The 26,124-nt window shown below is 36.9% G+C and overlaps 1 protein-coding gene across 8 annotated transcripts in view; it reads left to right on the plus strand.

The window, feature by feature from the left end:
- IPCEF1 (interaction protein for cytohesin exchange factors 1) overlaps positions 1-26,124 on the plus strand; it is a 153,632-nt gene that overhangs the window by 91,876 nt on the left and 35,632 nt on the right. For all 8 annotated transcript variants that reach the window (XR_010381212.1, XM_031456594.2, XM_031456596.2 and 5 more), the window contains 4 exons: positions 14,223-14,296; positions 16,281-16,352; positions 21,904-21,962; positions 23,296-23,384. Coding sequence is in view for 7 of the 8 variants with exons in the window: in XM_031456594.2 (XP_031312454.1) it covers positions 14,223-14,296; positions 16,281-16,352; positions 21,904-21,962; positions 23,296-23,384 (294 nt within the window). In the remaining variant the exon portion in view is untranslated. The remainder of the gene's footprint in view (positions 1-14,222; positions 14,297-16,280; positions 16,353-21,903; positions 21,963-23,295; positions 23,385-26,124) is intronic.

Below are 26,124 nucleotides of genomic sequence, written 5' to 3' on the forward strand. Positions count from 1 at the left end.
TGTGTGTGTATAACTCAGTTATTCTTTTAGCAGGAAGCAGGAAGCAGGCGGGCAGGAAGGTGGGTTTCGCCAGCATGGGTATAAGGGACAACGGTCACTGGACTCTTTCCTGTACTTTCTTACTAAGTTATGTAGTCCTAGGTCAGTGATGTAACTCTGCATTCATTTTCTTACATGTACACTTTGACCAAGAACACTCTCCCTACGTAATTCAGAGTGATTTTCAGAAGGTCAAATGCATCTTACAGCAATATAAAAAAAAAAATCAAAGGAATACATACAAAGAAAGGCAATTTTATATTTGCTTTAGATGAAATGTGCTTGCATAAAATTGTGATTTTAGGATGCAGAAGAATTGTGATAAGGATTTTCAGACACCAGAAATGGCTTCTTTTTTTTTCTTTTGGGCGGCAATGGACTATCATAGGCTAGAGATTCTAAAAATATGCCTCCTGGGCCTGTGTAAAGGGTGATTTTAAGCCATAAAACAGGAGAGGGAACTAAGAAGCCCTGGGGATTCTTCAGCACAGCAGTTCCTGTCCTGGAGGAAGAGTTCAGGTAATCCATGATTTAGTGATGAGGGCTGCGTGCACATTTCCCAAGCAGTAGAATGAGAAGTGGCCCATGGGATGAGCTGAACTTTTGGTTAGATTTGAGGATTTTTCTGAGAAGTCATTATTGGAAGATTTATCATCCCTCTGGAGCAAGCTCTTTTAAAAGCCAAGGACCCAGCTGCTTCTACACACAGGCTAGCTGATAAACTCATCTGTCATCTTGCTGCTGTGTTTAGTCTTCCACTTATAAAATATGTTTTAAGAACATTTCAAAAAGAAGCTATGTAGTGGAAATTTCAAACAAAATATTTAATATTTTTTAAAGGACTCATAATTTAGAAGAACATGTTTGAAACAGTGTCTTCAAAAAGGACACAAGGAAGTGACATGCTGTAGTCAAAGATGTCCCTGGGTTCTGAATTGGGAGGACAGGTCCTACTCTGATGCTGAAGCCACTTAACAGCTTAAAGCAAGCACCCACCCTCTCTGGACCCTTCCTCCTTATCTGTTAAACAGTAATGTGAATAACTGGCTATTCCCTGTGGAAGAGATGGTGCTATTGAACAGCGTGGTAAATAACCACTGAAATTTTCCTATTTTGAATCTTATGAAACTTACTATGGCAAATGCATTTTCATCCTTTACTGACAAATAATGATTTCCTGAGTAGTGTCTTAAATTTCTTAAAAGTATTTTTTTAAAATTGTGGTGAACTGCACATCACATGAAATCTCCCATTTTAACCATTTTTCAGGGTACAGTTCAGTGGCATTAAGTACATTCATGTTATTGTGCAAACATCTCCAGGACTCTTTCCATCTTACAAAATTGAAATGCTGTATTCATTAAACAATAACTCCCATTTCTTCTCTCCTCCGTCCCTGGCAACTACCATTGTACTTTCTGTCTTTATGAGTCTGCCTGTTCTAGGTACCCCATATAATTGGAATCATACAGTGTTTGTCCTTTTGTGACTGGCTTATTTCACTCAGCATAATGTCTTCAAGCTTCATTGCATCAAGTTGCAGCATGTGTTAGAATTTCCTTCCTTCTTTAGGCTGGATGATATTCCATTGTATGTGTCTACCGTATTTTGTTTATCCATTCATACCTGTTGAGGGCCACTTGGGTTGTATCCAACTTTGGGATACTGTGAATAATGTTACTGTGAATATGGGTGTACAGATGCCTTTTTGAGACCCTGCTTTCAATTCGTTTGGTTATATACCCAGAGGTGGAATTCCCGGATCACCTGACAATTCTATTTTTAATTCTTTGAGGAAATGCCATGCTGCTTTTTATGGTGGCCATTTTACATTCCCACCAGTGGTGCACAAGGCTTCCCTTTTCTCCACATCCTCACCAACACTTGTTATTTTCTGTTTTTCTGTTTGTTTTTCTCTGGATAGTAACTGTACTAAAGGGTGTGAGGTAGTGTCTCGTTGTGGTTTTGATTTGCATTTCTCTTGAGCATCTTTTCGTGTTCCTTTGGCCATTTGTATGTCTTCTATGGAAAAACGTCTTTTCCCATTTGGGGTTGTTTTGTTGTGGCTGAATAGTACCTTAATGGCACTCATGAAACTCATGAAAACAGTTTGAAGAGATTGAATATTTCTGAAGTATTGCAGGACTTAATATACATTGTGTGAAGGCACAATTATATGTGATTTTGAAAGAACTAAACTTATTTAGTTATTTCTCCTAAATTTCTAATATTGAAGCAAATGTAGCAGATTTCAAATTTTCTGAAGTGCTGCTCCTTTATTTATTCTTCCCCACGCCTGCTGTAACTGTGGATGGTAGATGAAATTTATTGGGAAGCAAGAGGTGTAATTTATTCTGTAATAGTAAGATTTAATAAGATTCCTTTCTATTCATTTAAAACTTTACTTCCTTTTTAGTGCTTTCTTCCTTTCTTTTTCTGACCATGTTGCTGAAGAGACCAACTCTAAGTAGGTGAAACTGATAGCATCTTTGGGGTTTTAAGGCTTCTGAAGGACTGAGGGGAGATGACGCTGGACAGGGACAGATCACAAATGGCCTTGTGTGCTCTGTGGTGAAGGTTTTGTATTATAGAGAACAATAACATAGGATTCTTTTACACTAATGTTTCCATCTTGCTTTTGATAATTGTTTTTGAAAATGATACTTCAGAAGGTAATGACTATCTTTGTATGTCAGAATACTAGAAAGTTCACTAGTAACTTACTTTCATTTACGATTTGATTTCACGGGGAGAGAATGGAAGAATGCAAGTAAGAATGGCTGGCTAGCAGAGCTGATTTACAAATCATAGAGTAAGATGCTAGTCACTTCTTGGTCACCACTTAAATATGACTTAATATGACAATGAGGTGGCCATATCCTTGGGTGATTTTTAAAAGGAAGTAATGAAGAGGGACTATGGCGCCGAGCAGATGTGCTGCTCATGAGCAGGAACCCTGAGTGATAATCTTTTCTGGGAGAGGAGTAGCATCTTGGTTTTGAGTTCCCAGAAGCAGACCCTGAGAAGAGAATTTGGGTGCAAGTGGTATCTTTGGGAAGTGATACTGGAAATACTTGAAAAGGGAGTGAGGAAGTGAGAAAGGGTGGAAAGTTAGCTGATAAAGCTCCCCGGAGCAAGCAAGTTATACCTGTGGGTCACTGAAGCCTAATTCTTCTGGGGGACCCTGAGAGCTGTGAGCACATGCACCTCAGGGTTTTCCTCCCAAGGGGCATGGGAGCTGGGATATTTATACACCAAGTCCCGTTGGTCATTGGTTGAGGACCTGTCCTGGGGGAAGTGATTCCCGAGCACCTCTACACAAGTGGAGAAGTGGAATCCGGCAGCCTGAGGAGCCCTCCCGCAAAGAGATGCATGTGCTGGGGGGGGGGGGACTTCGGGCCAGTGTGACCCTGGGATCGGGATGAGGGGCTGTTGTGGCTGGGTCACCAGCCCCATCAGCTCCAAGTGGTCTGCCACCTTCAGAGCCTTTCCTTCCCCCCTTACAGAGTCTCAGCCCCCTCACAACCACCGTAATGATCACAGTCAGCACCTTCAGTTCACTTTTATAGTTATTGTCAGGATTCTGTGGGTTCTGTGGGAAATTGGGCCTTTCTGTTTATTAATCAAAAACGTTTACCAAATGTTTTCTATGTAGAAAATCTATTTCTAAACAGCTGTAAGAAGAAAGTCTCTTTGGATTAAAGTCTCATTATATGCATAATGTAGTGTTAGATAAACCCAAATGCAATAACGTTTTAATAAAAGCATACCCCAGATAATGTATGAAAGATATAGTGAGCTTGCTAGCATTATTGTTCTCCAAAGAATGTAAAACAGTTCTTGACAGTGACAATCTGATGAAGAGGAGATGGGGGAGCTGAGACACAGAAGAACTATTTAGGGGGCTCAGCTGACAGTGGACAGAGTGAAAAACTTTTTTCTTCACTTTTGTCTTTCTGGGTCGTTCCTTCTCTTTTATTTTCCTTCCATTCCTTCCCCAAATTCTTATCATTAGCAATGCAATATTTAATTTTGTATGGCTCTGAATACTTTGCTCTGTTTAGTTTTACAGTATTAGCACAAATCTATGTTGGCCTTGAAACACTGGTTAGATCCTCTGCATGGATGCTGATGGGAGAGGTTAAGTGCTCTGCTTAAAACTGCACAGTAAGTGGCTTGCTTTGAGATATTCTGATTCCAAATCCAGGGCCATCCGTCAACTGCAGATTCTTTTCTATTTTAGCTCCTGGTTGAGATGGAAGAAATTCTTTTTTAGAATTATTTACCCTACTTCTGGGTTCTGGTCTGAGTTTTGTCACTTTAATAACACCGCGTAACTTTCCTATTTTATAATGCCTATCTAGGTTAAAAAGGGATCAGTTTCGTAAATTCTGGCACTTGGATGTGATGAATTTCCTTCTAAAGGCAAAGATAAGCTAGATGGCAGGTGCTTACCACTCAACACATGTTAGGTATTAGATGTTACTCAAGATTATGACGTTTCTTAAAAGGATTTCAGCCATTCTCACTGCCCAGTGGCATTAGATATCTAAAAACAAAACAAAACAAAAAAAAACATTTTTCCTTCTTCCCTTGCTGTGCGTGTCATAGCCCAGTGCTAATAAACTCAGCTCTTGGCCTGCAGGCCCAGGTGATCGTTGCAGAATAGAGATTGCCTTGGTATATAATCTTCATATTTTGTTTTCTGAAAGGAGGAGGGAGTTGAATTTCTTATCAGAACAAAGTGCATCATGTATTCTGTCATATGGAGAGAACGAAGGAAGCTTTAGATTTCATGCAATTTTTTTGAGGGGAAGAAAAACTACTAAGACTGTCTAAAAATAATAACAAGGTCACTGGTAAACATTCTTAGACTAAGGTTCCTTTGAGTAATTATCATTTGTGTAGGGTTATGTCATCATGTTTATGTGTAGTTAGGTTCCTTTGTTTCTAGGTGCTTTTCATTTTGGACCTGCTTTTTAAAATTTTAACTATAAATCATTCACCCCATTCCAAAGTCAAAACTGTATGACAAGTTGCAACCAGGTAAGTCTTGCTTTCCATCCCTGTTTCTCTACCTTCTTTTCTCCCTTCTTCTATGTTGTTTTTGTTTTATTTTTCTACTGTTTCTTTTTACAGATATATGCAAGTAAGCATACAGAGGCATACCCCATCTCTCTTGCACAAAATTAGCATACTGTGTCTATTGTACTGTACCTTACTTTTCCTCTTGCTTTGCCCTGGAGATTACTCTATTTGTATACTCTATATGTATATGTATCATAGTGTATCATAGTTACTCATTGTATGTGGATGCATGGTTTATTCAACTGTCCCCCAATAATAGACATTTAGATTTTTTCCAGTCTTTTGATAATGTTATAATGCGTATGCCATTCAGCATTTTTTATATTTAATACAGATCCAAGAAGTGGGATTTCTGGGTCAAAAGGCAAATGGATTTTTGTTAGTTACTGCTCAGTTTCCTTCCACTGGGTTCCATTTCGTATAAACACCCAGAGTGTGTGAGAATGACTGTTTCTCTGTAGAACTAGAACTTTAAAAGTTGATTTCATCTTTTCTTTCATCTCAGTTTATTTTTATCTTGTATTTTAGAGGATATAATTCAGATTTCTCTAGTGCTACAAGTCTATGTACCAATAGAATTTATTTATTTATTGTTTACTTTTAAATAAAGTATAATTAACTTATAGTATTATATTAGTTTCAGGTGTACAGCTTAGTAATTTGATGTTGTTAAAGATTAGACTCCATATAAAATTGTTATAAAATATTGGCCGTGTTCCCTGTGCTGTACATTATATCCCTGTAACTTATCTGTTTTATATCCAGTAGTTTGTACCTCTTAATCTCCTTCACTCATTTTGCCCTTCCCTCACCCCTCTCCCTACTGGTAACCACCAGTCTGTTCTCTGTATCTGTGAGTCTGTTTTTGCCTTGCTATGTTTATTCATTTGTTTTACTTTTTAGGTTCCACATATAAGTGAAAACATACAGTATTTGTCTTTCACTGTCTGATTTTATTCGTTAAGCATACTGCCCTTCAGGTCCATCTGTATTGTTACAAATGACAAAATGTCATTCTTTTTTATGGCTGAGTAGTATTCAATTTTGTGTCTGTACTTGTGTGTGTGTGTGTGTATATATATATACATATATATATATATATGTATACATACCATGTCTTTCTTATCCATTCACTTGTTAATGGATAAGAAAGCAGAGGTATCAATACTCATATCAGACAAAGTAGACTTTAAGACAAAATATATAGCAAAGAGGATATAATATTTGTAAACATATATACACCTAATACAGGAGCACCTAAATATATAAAGCAAATATTAACAGACAAAAAGGGAGAAATTGACAATAATACAATAATACAAGGGGACTTTAACAGCCCACTTACATCAGTGTACAGATCATCCAGACAGAAACTCGGTAATAAAATAGTTACCTTAAATGATACATTATATCAGATAGATTTAATAGATTATCTACAGAACATTCCATCCAAAATCAGCAGAATACACATTCTTTTCATGTGCATGTGGAACTTTCTCCCTGATAGATCACATGCTAAGTGACAAAACATGTCTCAATAAATTTGAGATCATTGAAATTATATCAAACGTTTTTCTGACCCCAATGGTATGAGGCTAGAAATCAATTATAGGAAGAAAAACGGAAAAACCACAAACATATGGAGACCAAACAACATGCTGCTAGAAAACCAGTGAGTTAACAAAGAAATCAAAGAGGAAATCAGAAAATACTTTGAGACAAATGAAAAAAGAAACACAGCTTTTTAAAACTTATGGGATATAGCAAAATCAGGTCTAAGAGAGATGTATTTAATGATATAGGCCTGCCTTAAGAAATAAGAAAAATCTCGGATAAACAACTTAACATTCTGTCTAAAGGAATTTGAAAAAGGAGAACAAAGCCCAAAGTCAGCAGAAGGAAAGAAATAATAATAAAAATAAGCAAAAATAGAGACTAAAACAATAGAAAATATCAATGAAACTAACAGCTTTTTTTTAAAGATATTGATAAGAATGATAAACTTTTAGTTAGACTCATTAAGAAAAAAAGAGGGCTCAAATAAGCAAAATTTTAAATGAAAGAGGAGAAGTAACAACCAGCATCACAGAAATACAATCATAAGTGAATACTGCAAACAGTTATATGCCAACAAATTGGACAACCTAGAAGAAGTGATTAATTCCTAGAAATATACAATCTTCTAAGACTAAATCAGGAAGAATCCGAAAGTCTGAACAGACCGATTCCTAGTGTTGAAATTGGATGAGTAATAAAAAAATTCCCAACAAACAGAAGTCCAGGACTGGATGGCTTCACAGGGGAATTCTGGCAAACATTTAAAGAGTTCATCCTTCTCAGTAGATTCCAAAAAACTGAAGAGGAGGGAATACTTCCTAACTCATTCTATGAGGCCAGCATTAACCTGACACCAAGACCAGACAAAGACACTACAATAAAAGAAAAGAATAGGCCATTAGAATTTAGTGACAACTGTTCCAAAGTGACAGAGCAGCTCTGCTTAGAGTTTAGACTTTGCCTGTTTCCAGCATGCTGAGGGTTTCAGAGCAGAACTGAGCAAACCATGAATTTATATGGAGAAATGGAGTTTCGCAGCTTCTCCTGATTTTGATATTCATTGGGTTACTTCACTTAAATTTATTTAAAGTAATTCCAAGAATGTTAAATCCACATTCATACACAAACACAAAAGCATGTTACAAAGAAATCTATATTTTGTTTTTGAAGCTACTCTTTTCCTCGAATTTAACATTCTCTTCATTAAAGACCTATAGTTTAACAACAGGATTTTTGGGGAAATGGTACGATGAAAATACATATAGATTCCAAGGTGCTTCTTGATTTCAGAATTATTGAAGTATGAAAAATCAGGCTTCTTAGAATCAAGGAAATAGGGTGCTAGTGAGAATAGAGACATAATTATACTTTTTTAAAAACTGTGTAATACATAATAATTTACTATATTCTGCTTCATTTATTTCTGGTTTGATCTTCTTTGACCTACTTAGCCTCTGGAAAATCACTCATATTTTTCTCGGTCTGCCTTCTACTTTCCTGACATATGTTGATCCTTAAGAAGTAGTTTTGTCTATTTTGCAAGGTTTTGTAGCATAAAAAATCCAAACTTTATTGATGGCAATGAACACATATTTTTACATTTAAATATTAAAATTTGATATCCTATTTTAATTTTAAAAAATATGTCTGAAGTGTGGCAAATTCTATGTAAAATATTTTTGGCTTGGTGATACATATTTAATATTTAATTATATTTTATTTATATATATATATTTAATGTTAACTGACATATTTCAAAAGCAGATCATCATAAATTCTGAGTCTTGATGAAAATAACTAAGACAGATATATAAAATATTTTTGACTCTCAAATTCCTGTGGTCCAAAATTGAAGCAAGAAAGAAATATTAACCCAATTTTGTGTCTAAAGTTTAAACAAATCATTGAGTCATCAGTGGATCATCAGAGACCTCATATTTTACCTTCTTTCAAGTCTTACTGTTAGCCAAACAGGAGGGATTTCATTCACAATTATTTACTCCCCAAACTTTTCCTGCATCTTATGTTTTTAACAATAGCTTTATTAAAATATATTTTACATAACATAAAATTACCCTATTCAAATTTACAGTTTAATAATTTTTGGTAAATTTACTGAGTGATGGGCCATCATAATAAATCAGCTTTAGATCATTTTCATCATATCAACAAAATTATTTATGCCTGTTTACAGTCAATCTCTATTCCTATCCCCAACTCCAGGCAGCCACTATTCTACTTTCTGTCTCCACTGATTTGCCCTTTGTCTACATTTCATATAAAGGAATCACACAGCATTACATGGTTTCTTCTGTCTGGTTTTCACTTGGCATTAAGTTTTCAAGATTCTTCCATGTTTCAGCACATGTCAGATGTTCTCTAAACAATATTCCATTGTATGAATATACCACACTATTTATTTGCCAATTGATGGATATTTAGATTGTCTCCAGTTTTTGGCTATTATGAGTAATGCTGCTATAAATATTTGCTTGCAAATCTTTGCGTGGGCATCTGCTTTCATTTCTCTTGGGTAGATACCGAGGAATGGAACTGCTAGGTTGTATGGTAATTGTATGTTTATATTTTAAAAAACTGCCAGTCTGTTTTGCAAAGTGGCTTCTGCATCTCATTTTAGCACTTTCTTTATTGTCAGAGGAAAAAGACCATGTTCCTGCCATTATTCATTCATTCATTCATAAAACTCACTTATTTCACATGTGTTGAACACCTGCCTTCTCCCAAGAATTAAGATATAACCATAAATGACAAAATTACTTCCATCAAGATGCTCATTGTTGGAGAAACAGGAGTAACTAGATGACTAAATACAGTAAGAGAAGATGTAAGCAAAGCCCACCACTAGTCCGGGGGCACAAAGAGGAAGGCATCTATTCAGGCTCAGAGGAGCAGGGAAAAGTTTTGGAGAAGGTCACACCTAAGTTGCTTCGTGGATACATATCTAGGGGAGTGAGGGAGGAGGGGCATTATAAGCCTAGTTGCAGAAGGCATCCTATCTTGCTTACAGTCAGAACTTTTACCCTGATCAACTTTACTTTTCTCCATAGCGGTGATTGCCTACAGGGCGCTACATAATTTATGTGTTCATATGTTGAGCTGTTGTCGGTTTTCTCCTTGAGAGTAGAGATGTCTGTTATGTCCATTGATACAGCACAAATATCTGCATGGTACCTGGCACAAAGAAGGTACTCAATAAATATTTGTTGAATAAATGAATGTATAAAACTGATAGTTTTGATAAAAATGTATGTCTAATGGTGCCTAATACACCAACTACAGATGAAACTCCACTGAGATGAACAAAATCAGAGTTGCTGGGAAAAGTGGGTGGACGGATGCATGAGGAAGAACACTTTGAAGATTGTAGGACATCATATCACAAAGTGAAATGCACTACTTTGCTTCAGAATTTAAGACTAGATTTGGTAAGACAAGTTTGCACAATGGCCAAAGGTTGGTTTGATACTTATGGCAAGAGAACAAGATTTTTATTACATTAGAATCCAGAGAGAAAATTGCAGGTACCAGTACAGAAATTTCAAGTAACTTTTCAAGAATTTAGGAATTACTAAAGAGGAAGGATGCCATTCAAAAAAGTTATTTTAGTTAATATAATAAGGAACAAGGGATCTGAGGGGGTGGGAGGAGGGAAAGAAGGAGAAAGAGGAGAAAACTGTCATTTCCTCAGAGTTTTCCCACTGTGATTGTCATTTTTGAGGCATTTTTTGAAAGTCAAATAAGCAATTTTTGACACAGTTATCTGTGATTTTGAATACAGCTTGAAGGTCTTAAGTACAATTTAAAAAAATGCCTTTGTTCATAAAGGAAAGATTTACTGGGGAAACACTAAGTTGTCATTTACTCAAATTTATTTAGGCTCTTATTTGAAGGAATCTCAACCATTTCAGTTCCTTAGGAAAGGAATCCACTCAAATGAAGATTTGCAATTTATCTCATGTATTTCAGTATTTATTTATTTTTGATTGATTTTTGTATTGTTACCATTCAAGATGGGCTTCTTATACTGAAAATAAATTGTCTAGAGGCTAATAATGCTTTAAGTTGGGTGTCAATTCTAATTCATATCATGGAAGCATTGTTTTTTTCCCGTGTTTTAATTTTTTTTTATTTAGTTTTGGTTGGGTAAGGTGTGGAGACACTGAAGGAGATGAAATTATATAATTAAACAAGGCTTGATCACTATATACTCTGCTAAGGCACTTAGACTTTATCCAGGAGCAGCTGGGAACCATGCAGAATATTAATGAGAGAAGTTCATGGAGTGAAGATTTGCTGTGATTGTGATTTGGACACTAAATTGGAGGACAGGACAGATTTACAGAGAGAGATAATAATTTAGAAGACTTTTGCAGTAATTCATTTGAAAGTTAATGGTGATCTGAAGGAGGTGGTAGATGATGGATATGCTGAAGAGCTCTTGACAGATGCAGCAATGATGTTCCTTGCACAGATGGTTCCTAGTGGTTCCTTGCACAGGTGCTGAGAAGGAGATTGAAGAGTTGAAGATGTCTTCCATATTTCCCTTTTTTTTGACAACTGAGTAGAAAGTGATATCACTCACTGAAGAAATGAGAAAGGAGGAGCAGGCATTTCATGGAGGAAGATGATGAGTTTGGTCTTGGATTTGTCACTCTTGGGAAGAGCCTAAGTCAGTTTGTGCTACCATAGTAAAATACCGTAGTCTGGCTGGCTTAAACAACGAATATTTGTTCCTCATAGTTCTGGAGGCTGGGAAATCGAAGATCGAGTTCTGGCAGACTCCATGTCTGACGAGGAGCTTCTTTCTGGTTGACAGACAGCTGCTTTTTACCCCATGTCCTTGGAAGGAGGACGAGCAGGGAGTGAGAGGGAAACCACTGGTCTCTTTCTCTACTTACAAGGGCACTAATCTCATCATAGGGCCTTCATCCTTGTGACTTCATCTAAACCTAGTTACCTCCCAAAGGCCTCACCTTCAAATACCATCACATTGGGGTTTAAAGCTTCAACATGGGAATTTGGGGGTTGGGGGACACAAATATTGGGTCCACAACACAGAGCCCATGGAATAGCCATTGAATACCAACACTAGGTGGTTGGATCTTGGGACAGGAGCACCAGGATTGAAATGAGTTTGAGATATAGGTTTTGGACCTTTGTGTACAATGGTTATACATGCAGCTGTGGGAGTGTGTGTGTGATCCCCTACAGAGAGTATTGGAATAAGAAGAGAGTAGGTCTGTGGTTAGAAATCTGGGGAATAGTGACATTTAAGAAATAGGGGGGAGAAGAAGATCCTCTGAAAGAAAGCAAAAAGTAGTTAGAGGAGAAGAGGGGCAGCTGGAAAGTGTTGTCAGAAAGGCAAGATATGAGGCATTTCAAGGGAGAGGAGGTGGGTTGTAGTGTCAGTTCCTTGAGTTCAATTAAGTGAGGGCTAAGAAGCGTAGATGGGATTCAGCAACATGAAAATCAGTGATGTTCATGGTAACTACCCCTTCTGTGGAATAGTGGGCATAGAAATGAATGAGGGGAGGAAGTAGAAAGAAATGGTGAATATAAATTGTTTCATCCTTTCTAAAATAATTACAGGAATTTACATGAACATACCTTAGCCTAACATAGGTTTTTTTTTTTTAATTGAGGTGAAATTCACATAAGATTATCCATTTTTTAAGTGAGCAATTCAGTGGTATTTAGTACACTCACAATGTTGTGCAACCACCTTATCTGTCTAGTTCCAAAACACTTTCATCACACCCAAAGGCAAACCCATACCCACTAATCTGTGTTCTGTCTCTATGGATATACCTGAATGATTTCATATAAATGAAATTATACAATATGTGATGTTTTGTGTCTAGCTTATTTCACTTTGCATAATGTTCTTCAGGTTCATCCACATCATAGAGTGTATCAACACTTCATTTGTTTTTATGGCTGAGTAATATTCCATTGTATGGATATACCACCGTTTGTTTATCTGTTCCTCTGTTGATGGGCATTTGAACTATTTCCACCTTTCAGCTATTGTGAATAATGCTGCTGTGAACACACATGTACCTATATTTATTTGAGTACCTGTTTTCATTCCTTTTGGATATCTATCTAAGAGTGGAATTGCTGGAGCTAATCTAGTTTTTCAAAACTATGCTTTTGTATAGTGTAAACTGAGAATCCACAAGAAGCATTACATATTATAGAAAAAGTTGACTTACCCAGTCTCTGTTCTTCAAGTACTTGACATGCTCTTTAAGTTAGGATGGTGAAACCACAATCCAGTAATTAAGCAGCCCATCAGAAAATAGATGAGTTAAATGAAAAAATAGGTAATTTCTAAGGAAGGAAGTGCTCTTTAGAATTGAGTTTGGAGTCTTCTAAAAAGAAAGCACTTCAAGTGAAGAGTTTAAGTTGACTCATGTAGGACAAGCCTAGGGTTGGATGTTGCACAGTTTAGTTATTTTGAAGAAAGAGTACAAGGTGCACTCTAGTTGGCAATCAGGGGAAGAAACACAGAGTGCAGAAGTGAACTAAAAGCGCCCATGGCACTAATTTAATAGCTAGTGGAATTTAAAAATTAAGATTGTATTTTCAAAATCAATTTTTACTCATCCCCCAATAACCACTGACTCATTTAGGTTTAATCTTGTGAATTGTATTTCTTCACTCAGAGACACTGGTGTAGATGGAAAATTTCAGTTCTATCTGTGACAAACGATCTCCTTATGGTTCAGTTAAATTTTATCCATAAACTAGAGGTTAAGAAATTTTTAGAGAAGTTGAACAATGATTACGTTTTCTATAAAATTTTTGGTGTTTTAAAGTGGCATTCATGCTATGTCCTTAAAGGTGTCATTTTCTTCTGCAATCTTTCCTTTGTAGAAAGAACTCATAGGGATCGATTATAGAACTGAGATTTTCCAAGACATGGCTCTATGATTTAATTCCCAAAGAACTGCCTAAAGACTTTGGAGAGGAAATAATGTTTGTTGAGTATCTGTTAAGTGTTTTATTTATCTGAGCTTAGTTAAGTCTTATAACAACCAGTAAGTGGTAGATCCATGATATGAACCTCGATTTGCTAACTCCAAAGCCAGGCCACTGTTCACCATACAATAGCAGGCTAATTAGGTTCCATCTCACATGCTTGTGGCTTGCTAGAGAAGCAGGATGAGAAAGGTGCCTATGGGCTCAGCAGGAAGCAGAACTCTGATAGGTTGGCTCTCATGTTTTCTAGGAAGACAAGAAGGGGATGGGCAGGCCCTACTGGTGCATACACTGGCTGTCCCTAAGCTGTGTCATGCTACTTCTCAGGGGAAGATTCTGGATGATTAATCAGAAGAATATTAATTTCTCTTATAAAATGTATATCTGGGATAAAGTCTGATGCTGATTCAGAGAGGTACCTTTGACCCTCCTTCATTTCATTTACACTATTTTTATTCAACATATGTGGTCTCGATAAATAAACTGCTGGGGTTGACATGTTTATTCATATTTGTGGTATGTGTTTGTTTCAGGCAGAGAAAGCTGATGGATTTGTCAACCTCCCTGATTTCACTGTAGAGAAAGCATCTGAATGCAAGAAAAAGCAGTAAGTTGTCTATCATTTTCCACAAAACTCTGGGCCAGGATAATGTCCCTTTATAATGCTTCTCAAGTGATGTGGTGATTTGGAAGTTAATGATGAATTCTCAGATGCCTGAGAATTTTGACTTTATGTGTTGGTACCCCAAACAGTAACAGAAGCTTTTAACCTCTTGTTTTATGGAATTTCATTTGGTGGAGCAGATGGATTTTAAAACCCCACCGAGCCCTGGCAGGGCATGCCATTAATGACAGTGTCTGTGATCCAGTGAAAAACAAGCTGCCTTCCAGGACTGGCAGGGTGATCAGATGTCCAGGTTTTGTCCTTGTAGAGAGAATGACTAGTCAAATAGAATTCACCAGGGCTGCAGATATGATGCAAGACCGGTTTCTTATTTTTAGTTCACGGAATTGTCAGTTGCACCCTTGAAATTGAATTCTCTGGAATATCTTAGACTTGGGGATTACAGCCTGATATGGTTTAAGCCCAAAAGGTATGAGCGCCAACAGGAGTCAAAAGAGTCACCAGCCCGTGGCCCTTGACCAGGTACCCAGACTCCCAGTCAAGTGCTCTTCCCACGATGGTGTCCAGCTGCGTTTTGCACAGGTGTCCTCTTCCTCTCTTACTTATTCTTTACTCTGCTTTTGACATCTTTTTCTGTTTTATTAGAAAGGGGCAATTCCCTATTGACCTATGTTCCTAGTAGCAGCAATTGTTTAGTTTTTTTCTAAAGAAAATGAATCAACTGGCGTTAGTTTTAAGTCTCTGCCATTCTGCTGTAGTTACGCATAGCCAGTGACACATGAGGCTGTGCTGATTTTTGTGGTTTTGAGCGAACTGGTAATTTACAAAATATTCTGGCCCGTACTGCAAGACTTCCTATCTAAATGGTAAAGGGGAAATACTTTATTATAGTCAATGTTTTATACTTTTCTTTTAAACTAAAAATCTGCCTTAGATTTTTCCTTTACTAATAGAAGTTGGCTTGGATAAGGTTTTTGATGTGTCATCACGGTATAGGCGTTTTTAAAAACCTTTTTTTATTTCTTATTAAACAATTTTTTATTGAACTGTAGTTGATTTACATTAGTTTCAGATGTACAGTGAAGTGATTCAGTTATACATATATATACATGTATATATTTTCAGATTCTTTTCCATTACAGCTCATTACAAAAAATTGAATATAGTTCCCTGTGCTATACAGTAGGTCCTTGTTGTTTATTTATTTTATATATAGTAGTGTGTGCCTGTTAATCCCCACCCCCTAATTTATCCCTCTCTACCCTTTCTCCTAGAAGTTTTATACTTAGTTATTTTTGTGTAAATACAATTATTGTATATACATAATTTGAATACTTTGCTTGAAGGAATTGATCAGAGTATTTTGAAGTGACACATCTATCACTTTAAATTTTAATTTGTCATCTTCTTATAGCAAAACAGTTAGCAAATGAAAATAAAAGATTATACCCATATGTTTCAAATTGAAAAATTTTTTATGTTGCAAATATCTTCTCTAAGTCTGTGGCCTGCCAATTTATTTTTTTTCTAGTTTTATTTTTTATTGAAGTGTAGTTGATTTAGAATGTTAGTTTCAGGTGTACATCAAAGTGATTCAATCATACATATACAGACATATATATTTTTTCTTTTCAGCTTCTTTTCCATTATATGTTATTACAAGAAATTGAATATAGTTTTCTGTGCTATATAGTAGGTCCTTGTTGTTTACCTATTAGGTAGAAACTATTGATCAGCCAAGACTCAGTCCTGTTCTGGATGTCCTGACATGATAAATTAACCCTCTGCTCTCTGTATGAAATAGAAATTAGACAACAGGTATTTAATGTAATTGAATTTTTTCAGGTACATTAACAAAGAGAACAGAAGAACTTACCATGCTTATATTTGACTGTTTTACTTTCAAACCCACTGTCGACTGCACTAATTTCTAATTTTCATGTGTCTATGCTTTTCCTCTTTCAAGTGCTTTCAAGATCAGCCATCCACAGATCAAGACCTTTTATTTCGCAGCTGAGAATGTACAGGAAATGAATCTGTAAGTAAAGAAAAATCACTTAACTCCTATCTTTATGGGCATAGATGGCTTTGATCAGGTGTTCAAATTATAACCATGTGTTCATATCAATTGTTGTTTAATTGATTTCTGCTGCTTTAAGGATTACTCTCCTTAGCAGTTATAAAGTCTTCATGCTTTTTTTTTCTCTAGTATTTGGAAGCATTTTGGAGAACTACACATATGAAAGTGGCTATTTTAGGAAGAAGCAATAAGATTCTTCTAAAGGAACCACTAAGTTAAGAAAGGAATAGACAGACGACATGATAAGAAAATGTTAAGATGAGAATCAACATCACAGGGAAAAAGGCTTGAAAGAATTATGTAACTAATCTCACAGCTTTCAAAATTCTATATGAAAAATATCTCTACAGCACTTCCCATGTGCTGTGTGATTATCATGATGATCCACGTGTCTATCACCTCTCCATGTCCTATCCCAAACATTTTGCAAAACATCTTTGTTTAGAGCACATCTAAGATACCCCTAACTCCATTTCCTGTTTGCTCTGTTTAAATAAGGGAAATATATGGGGAGAGTATTACCTGCATTTCCTGTAACATCCCCTGCTGGCTTAGATCACAGTGTGGTTGTGATGGTTATTACTTGAGTGAGGCTATGTATAGATTTGATATATTTGAGGTGCTTGAGGCGTCGGAAAGCATTCTGTTTAAGTCCTATTCTCAGGATTCTCAGTGTCTCTTATTACTTTCACATAATTGATTCAAAGTATGTGTATGGAATACCTCCTTTGTGCTCCCTTTTAGCAGATCCTGGGCAGTAGAAATGCAGGCTACAGACATAATCCCTCCATTTGTAGGGCTTATAGTTTATATTTTTACATCTATTTATATGTTTATGTCTGTTTATCCATCTATTTATTTATACACAATGATTTTCTTATCTATCTGCTTTATGTGATTTCTCTTTGCCCTTTTCCTCTAGAAGCATAAAGAAAAAATAGTTGCTTTTCACCAGACATGCATGGGCAGGAGCCTGTGTGCTAGCACGCATGTGCAAACGCGCACGCGCGCACACGCACACACACACACACACACAGAGCTCTGTACACCGTACCCTGAGGGAAGCCTCTTCTAGCTGGAAGCATTCTCATCTGTTCCCTGTACACATCTCCCCACCACAACCCTTCAGAGGAGGGCGGGTTTGTTCTTTACCACACCGAGTTTGGAAACCTTGTGTTACAAATAACAAAGCGAGGTATTGACAATTGAATCTTCCAAACAAGTCTTTTATTTTCTTGGACAAAGAAAGAAGTTGTTTCTATCCTCTTTGATTTTAGCTTTTCCCCCCTGGCTTTTTTTCTCAAGCGTCTGTGAAAAATAAGAGCAGATACACAAAAGGAGAAGATAAAAAAACTTCACAGACAGAGCTCTTTGCTTCTCTTTTTATTTGCGTTGGTAACCCTAAATTCGATTGATTAGTGAGGTCTTGGTGTGTGGAAGCCTTGATGTCTTGCCCAGCAGTACTTGAAGCCTTATGGTAGTCAGGGTCAGTCTGGAGCTGAGCCGTCAATCAATCCATCCCAAATGGTCCTTTCAGTCATTTAATGGCAGTGAAACAGCACTGCCTCTCCCTACCCCCGTGGCCTCCCGCTGTGCCTGGCATCTCTCAAACAGCTTCTTGTATCTCCAGCTTCCTTCTGGCCACATCCATCCTTCTCATTCATCTTGTGGCTGGTTCTTTCAAAGTAGTTCTGTTCTCTCCGACAAGGGGAGAGTAAGACGGAATTTACCAGAGAAACAATTACTGCTAAGTGTTTCGTTACCTATAGAATGTCTCCACCTACACAATAAAACACGTTTTAAACCAATAAAAGTGTGAGATGCTTACAAATGATCTGAATCTGTTATAATTCAGACTTGCTCTCTAGATCACGCATCGGAGTTATTGAGCTCCCTGCCCATCCACTTTCTGGTTTTTGTTTACATTTCTGGTCCATTTGTCTTCGCTTTCACATTCTCCCTTTGCAGAGATCTAATGGCAAGTACACTTGCATGACTGTTAGCCACACGCTCTGCCCACTTGGCTGTTAAACCAAAGCCTTTTGTAGTTATCAAAGTCAAGATCTCATGGCCTGTCTACGCTGTGGAGATCTGTTCATTCTACTTGAAATTATTTTAGTATTTGTTTCTCTTTCCAACTTCCAAACAAGATGTACACTGAAATTTGAACATGAGCTCCAGACCCCACTTTTTGTATCTCTCAGTGACCTTTACACTCAAAAACTGTCCATCTGGCCACTTATAAAAGTAAATGGCCCATTTTGTCTGTGCCTGAATGCATCATAATTTTTTATTTATCGTATCGTTATTCAGTTTTGTTTTTCTGAAGATGATTTCTCTAATAGCCAACAATGCAGAATCTTTTTGGGTCTGCATGCCAACTTCTTCCTTCTCCCACAAGACTAGGCAGAGGATAGTTAAAGATTGGTTCTGCAGGAGCACCTGAAGAGCATCCTTGCTCACTGAGGTGCTCCTTATAAACTGGTACATAATGCATCTGGGTATTTTACAGTGAGATGCAGAAATGCAGGGGAAGGAGGGAGTGGCATTTGGAGAGATGGGTCCTGTTTTAGAAGTTCATCTCCTCGGGAAACTGACTTTTTGGGTGGTGATGTTTCTCTCAGGGACAATGAAGGGAAAGGTAATTAAGTCTAGTAGAAACACCGTGTGTTCTGCAGGGACCCTCCATTTACAAGTACAGGGGTAAGTAATTAAGGGTAATGAAAGAGTTGGTTTCTAAACAAAGACTTGTGGTAGCTGCCTTTATCAGACGGTCTTTGTGGGAAGAATGCTCTTGTTTTGTACATCAGTTTCTTAACACTTGTGCTTCTGCAACACACACATTCACAACGAGTTAACATACAACAAACTCCCAGGAAACATCTGTCGTCTTCTTTTATATAAATATAGTCTTTTTGTGCATCCATCTATTTAGCCACAAATAGAAATTTAAAAAAAAGTTCTTAGCAAAGGAGGTACTCTAAGCCTGTGAGTTCTGGAAAGAAAATAGTCAAACCAGATTCTAAACAATCACCCATTTTTCACAGCAAGTAACTGGTAGTGGCAATTAAAGGGACATGAGTTTTGGGTGAGGCCTGAGAGGAATCTTTTCTTTACTGTCAATACTCTTCTGTTCTGCTATATTTCTGGAAAGAAACTTAGAAAGGTCTTTTCTTGTTTCAGACATTCTCAGTTCATCTATTTTTTATCTTCAAATGTTTTGTCTACTTCACTTTGTGATGCAATTTTTGGGGATGATCAGTTTATGCAATGATGAAGTCATGGATAAACTAGGAATTAGTGAGCCATTAAATTCATTGTGCTTTGCCTGATCGGTTTTTAAAAATGTACTTTTAAGTGTACTTTTTAGTTAAGTGATGCATAAAGCATATTCTTGTCAAAATTGTGTAATACAGAAGTATGTAAAGTGGAAACCTTCCCACACGCCCAACTTCACCTTCCAATTCAACGTCTCTCCCTGAGATTACACCACTTTTCACACTATGACGTATGTTCTTTCTGACGCTTTTCTTTGCATATCAACTCATGCACATATACAAATATATAGTTTTAAAAGCAAGAAAAACACCTTGTTTTGTACTTGCTTTTTTCACTTAACAGTATGTTAGGATTTTTCCAGGTCATGACAAGGCCCCCCCACCTCAGTCTTTTTATTCGCTTCTTTGTAATATAGTACTGGTGGAATTGGTACCATACTTTATCCATTTTCCTATTATTCCTGGACAATTATATTGTATCAATTTTTTTTTCTTTTTGCTATAAGAAGCATTATTGAATTAACATTCTTCCACATTTATTTATGTGCATGAAGGTGTGTTTTGTAGGTTAGATGTTTATAATTAGAATTGCTGGGTGAACGGGATGAGTATTTATACTTTGAATAGTGTCATCCGATTGCCTGCTTCATAGTGGTTGTACCAGTTTTTCATGTTCAGCTCAACAAAGGATGAGAATGTTTTCTCCTAAAATCTAGAAAGCAATGATGTTTAAAAATTTTGCCAGTCTAGTGGTGAAAAGTATTTTCCTGTGCTTGAATATGCATTTCCCAAAATACTACTGAAGCTGAGAATTTTTTCCATATATTTATTAGCCATTTGTATTTGTTTGTCATTTTCTGTTTCTTTGTTTTGGTTATTTTTCTTTTGAGTCTTGGTGAGCGTTTTTCAGTTCCGATGGCATGATCTGGGCCCAGATACTGGTCTCGGTTTAAGTGGCTGTTAGAGACTCAAATATATCATGGTGCCAAAGGAGACTTCTTAAATGGGGCTGGAGCTCATCTTCCTTCTTGTAGGAAGTCCTATTTTATTTATTTTTTAAATTAAATTTATTACATATTTCCTGTTAAAAAAGTAATCAACACAGCAAGAACATGGCAGTTTTGAGGGCTGGGTGGTAAGGATTCCTAATTTGTTGACGAGTGCAGACTTGGGGGTGTGCAGTATTTACGCTGTGGTGGGAGTGTAGCGAGCTGGATAGTTTATGAGGCGTTACAGGACTAGAAAAAATAAAAAGCATAAATGAATCAATACATGCATAGTGTTAATATTGTCATTTTGTTGATAGATTGACTTAGGCCACTGATGTTTAAAAAAATGAATACATATTATGGAATATTTTTTAAAAGTATGGAAAACTAGAAAGAAGTAGAAAATAAATCGGTTAGATTATCACTGCCCACCCCACCCCCCCAAATAATATTTTCCCTTTAATGGAAGTTTATATAGCTAGAAACATAGAAGGTGGACACATTTTGTGTCTTTTAAAAAATTGTCTATGGAAATAGTTTTCTAACTAAACTCTCAAAAAGGAACTCCAGTGGCCTGAAGTCATAAGCCAAATTTGCATTCCTTAAGGTTTGTCTAGTTTTATTTTTGTGATTGATGTGTAGTTGAAATTCATTGCCAATACAATAATAAGTCACTGGAAGGGATGTTGTCAATTTTTATCTTACATAAACATTTTTTGTAAGGAATTAAAAATTTCCTCACCTTAGGAGTAACTGTGAAGCTCCGGTCAGATCTTTTACTGATTGATATAAAGATCTTGATTTAAAAATAGATCATCATTTTTTTCTTTTGGTGAAATTAGCTTACAGTCTAAGAATTGAAGAGACAGACCTTTATAGGTCAAGTTACTAAATTCATTTCGATGGTTGCTAAAGAGTTTCAAATACACAATTACAAAACATATATATGTTCATACATTTAAAATATCTAATGGAGTTCCCACTTTAACTAGTTGTATAATGGGCCACCTCATTTCTTATTTGACAGGGAATGTGGAGTGTGGACAGTACTGTGAAACGAGAGGTCTTAGGTTTCTATACCTCAAACTTATGCTTTTCTGGAAATGCTTAGACTGATTGTAGCATTATGACTCAATTTTACTATGAAGTCTTATATAAGACCTTCCTCTAGGGTTTAGGGTCAAGGGAATAGGTAGGGGGCCAATCTCGCTGGCAAACATTTATTTTCGATTTGAATTTTAGGTGGTTAAACAAGTTTGGATTAGCTGTAATCCATCATGAGTCCACTACAAAGGATGAAGGTATGTTCTGTTTCACGTTTCTGAGAATGTAGCACGAATATTAGAATACGGTGAAGACACAATGTCATGCTTTATGTATAGCCTTGTTCTAATGAAACATACTTTGACATTTTAAATTATCTGAAAATATGTAGAGACAGACATATTCACACAGGCTCACCAACATGGAATGGAGCTTCCCATGCTGGCTAAGAATGCTTTTCACACTTCACCCACACGTTAGCAGCTGTAGGCTTCACTGATGTCTCAGCCAATTGCCAATGCAAATGTTTTGTTACCTCACTTACTGAATTCTTAGTCAAAGACCTGATCTCTTCATGATCTAGACAGATAACTTGCATCCCACTGTTTCCTTTCTGATATCTTAGTATTTCCACCAGCTGTGTGCTGCGACTAATTACCCTAAGTTTGTACCAGGAACCTGAATGTCAGTTGGGGACAGAGGCCATATTTTTAGCTCAGTCTGTAGCTTGCAGGGTTCAAAAGCTACAGGAGTCTGATTCTTCTTAAGGATGCAATTAGTCCTTAAGATTGAGAAGAAAGAGGCTTTAGATGCCAGGGTCACAGAGCTGACTATTCTGAAATGCTCAGACCACAAAAAACTCAGAAATTGGAAGTAGGGGACTATATGTTTGGATAATAGAATCATAAAACCTTAAATTCAGAAATGGAGAAGTGGCAACTTGATTGAAAACAATAAAGAGGTACAATGCAATACTGTGAAATTGGTATCCTAATTGTCTCCTTGGTCCTCTTTTCCATAAAATAAATACCCATTGCATATTTGAAGTATATTTATAGATTGTGAGCAAAAATATAACTACACAAAACCCTCCTTATTCTGATATGTAAGGCCTTCCATGATATGGCCTCAACAACCTTTCAGCTTTGTTTTCCACCCTGTCCCTTAGGCGACTCTGTACACATGGCTCAGCCTGGTGCTCCCATTACTCAGTGTGCACCATTGATGGTTTACTTATCCTGCCATTTTTCAGCTCATTATGATTCCTAGGCTCAAAATTAATCACTGCAGACTTTTTTTTTTTTTTTTTTTTTTGCTCCCTTAGTGTGTGACTCACATCTCTTTTGAGGACTTGTTTTTATTTTCCCTGAGCTACGTGTGGTTAGTCCTCTTCCTGCCTATTGGACATTCCTTGAGGGCAGAAACCCTAACGTTTGCTTTTCCCTCTTATGTACCAGGTAGCTCATTCAATAAGTACTTTCTGAATTGGATCGGAGTTGCAATAGCCAGATGGAGAAAAACCTCTGCTCAGGCATTATGGAGTAAGTGATGGCAGCGTGGAAATGTTAATCTCTCTCGTCTCTGTTGCAGAATGCTACAGCGAGAGTGAACAGGAAGATCCTGAAATAGCCGCGGAGACACCGCCGCCTCCTCGCCGGGTGGAGGCTCCATCTCCTTTGGTTTGTACTGACCTTGTTAGTCTGCTGGTCATGGATCAAGTGCACGGCTGTCATTCCTTCCAATTGGGTAGAAACTGCTTTGCCTGATCAGCTGTTAGAACAGGCTAAGTTAAGTACCTGCCGACGAGCAAGTGCAGTTCTCAGGGTTCTGGTTCTGAGCCTTCTCCATAGCAACCCACTGGTGTGACAAACCTGGTGGGTTTGTGTGTGATCCACAGATGTATTATGCTCGGAGGGTTCTTGGTAACACAGAGGGCTTCTAGGCGATAGGCCAGTGCTCGCAAAGATTTATTTTATAGTATTTATTAATACCCTGTTTGTTCTCAGAAAGAATTGAACATGCCTTGCCTAGATGCATGCATGCTAACAACGTAAAATGAATGTAAAGGGGATGAAGACAATAACATGGAGAGAAAATTAGAGCCAGAAAGATTGTGGGAAGCCAGGCATGAGGTTGGCGCATTAAATCTGCACATGGAATGATTCACTGTGTTCGCTAGAGAGAGGTCCAAGTTTGAGTCTAAGCTTTGGAAGCATCAGTGAAGGTTCAGGTTATTGAAGGATGCTCCTGGGCATTGGAGTCATGCCCAGAGGAGCAGTCAGGCAGGGGTCTTTGGACAAGTAGATTTAGGGCTTTTATACTTACCATATACCAGGACTTATGTAGATCTTTCAAATATATAATTATTTGCTTTCCCCAAATAACCCTGAAATGTGGTATTACTGAATCCGCATTTCCGTGATTACTAATGAGGACAAGCATCTTTTCATGTTGATTGAATATTTGAATTTTCTGTTTTGTTAAGTGTCTTTCAAGTCTTTTGTACATTTTTAGCTGTCTTACTCTTATTATTTTGGATTTATAGGGTTTCTTTATTATTCTATACATCAATCCCTTGTCAGTTAAAAGTGAGGCATATCTTCTTTCCCAACCTGTGGCTTCTATTTATTTATTTTTTAACTCTGTTTCTTTTTGTCAACAGATGCTCTTGATTTCAGTGAGTCAGATGTATCCGTCACTTCCACTGTGGTTCTTGTCTTTGTTTCTGGCTTAAAAAATTGTTTCCTGTTCCTAGATCACAAGGAAGTAGATATTACTGTCTTCATTTCTTGGTTTAGGAAACTGAGGTTCAGAGAAGTGGACAGCCTGGTCACATCCCCAGTAAATGGAGCACCTGAGGGGGGAACCCTGGTCTGTCTGGCTTTGTAGTGTAAGCTCTGTCCCATCTACCATGACACCCGTCTATCTCTGGAACTGAATAACCATAGGTTCCGATAGGTCACAGTGGTTCCCTTACCCACTGGACCTCTTCTGCCAGAACTTTCTATTTTGTGTGATAAGGTTTTAATCTTTATTTGTATTTTGCCAGTTCCTAGATTTAAGCTGTTAATATTATTTACATAATGACCTCTATTACTTTTATCCGCCGTCAGTGGAGAATTGTGCTCACTTTTTCTAATTTATTCGGCTAGCAGCCAAGACCAGGAATAAATATTTATTGAATAAATGTTTATTAAAATCTCTGTTAAATAGGACTAACCAAAGTTAAGCAAGATATAAGCAAGATTAAACTTCGAATATGGTAGAATGTAGGCCAGCTTTTGAACTAGACTTTCGATAGATCCTTTCTTAATACATTCATAGTTTCCCTTGATGTAGTCTTTTTCCTCTTTTAATATCAGTTTCCACATTTAGAAAAAATGAAATAGATGTGCCTTGTTGGATTAATAGAGAAGCCATATTTTTGTTAAGCTTCTTTTTGTCTTTGTCTCTCTGTCTTTCCACCTCTGTCTCTTACATGTTATATTTTAGTTCTAAAACACTGTGATTTTCAGCTTTATGATGGCAGACTAGCATCACAGACAACTTTGCATCACAGACGACTTTACAAAGAGCACTGTCGGGCGTCGTGAACCTCACCTGATGAATGTGAAAGGGTCACGGGTCTGTTGCATTGTATGGTGATAGTCTTACCTAAAGTTACAGCAGGAGCTCAGGGAATGTGTGTTTCAACACAGATAAATGAAGGGATGATTGTGACACCAGTAAATTATGTCACTGAAGTGCGAATATTTAGAATGTTGTTCTAAATGTCAATCAAATGTTAATCTTTAAAGTTCTAAGTTAAGCTAATTTTTAAGAAGGCCACTGAGGCTAACAATTTTTTCTGAAGAAATATATTAGATATCTATATCTAATAGATAAATTAGATATATTAGATAAATGTTGAACAGTTAGATTTAATATCCCTTAAAACAGAGTATGTCGCTCCTGCTCACATATTTCCGAGGCAGATTTTGTTTTTGTTTTCTCTTATTTCTGAAAAACAGACATGCAAGACACTTGGTTAAAATAACATTGAAACTTTTTTTTTTTTTTAACAGATGAAATTAAAAAAAAAATCATGGTAATGACTTTCATCCAGAGTACAAATCCACTTACTGTTTTGTCTCAATCTGGCATGGGCTAGCCATGACTGAGCTGTGTAAGCCGAGGCAAAGGAAAAAAAAACCCAGAGCCCCTCAAAACAAAAAACCCCTAACCTTTCCCAAGTTCTTGCTTTTAAAAACAATTTTGAGTAATGAACTTTCATTTTGGAATGATGAACTCAAAAGTACAAAATAATACTGTTCTGGAAAGTTATCTCAAAAATTAAAAGTCTTGAATTAAAATTTAAATTCTGTGTCCAATCATTTTGGTTGCTATGAAGATAAGCAGGAAGACTTCAGTACCGAACCA

Source organism: Camelus dromedarius, chromosome 6, assembly GCF_036321535.1.
Source record: "Camelus dromedarius isolate mCamDro1 chromosome 6, mCamDro1.pat, whole genome shotgun sequence".
NCBI classification, from domain to species: domain Eukaryota; kingdom Metazoa; phylum Chordata; class Mammalia; order Artiodactyla; family Camelidae; genus Camelus; species Camelus dromedarius.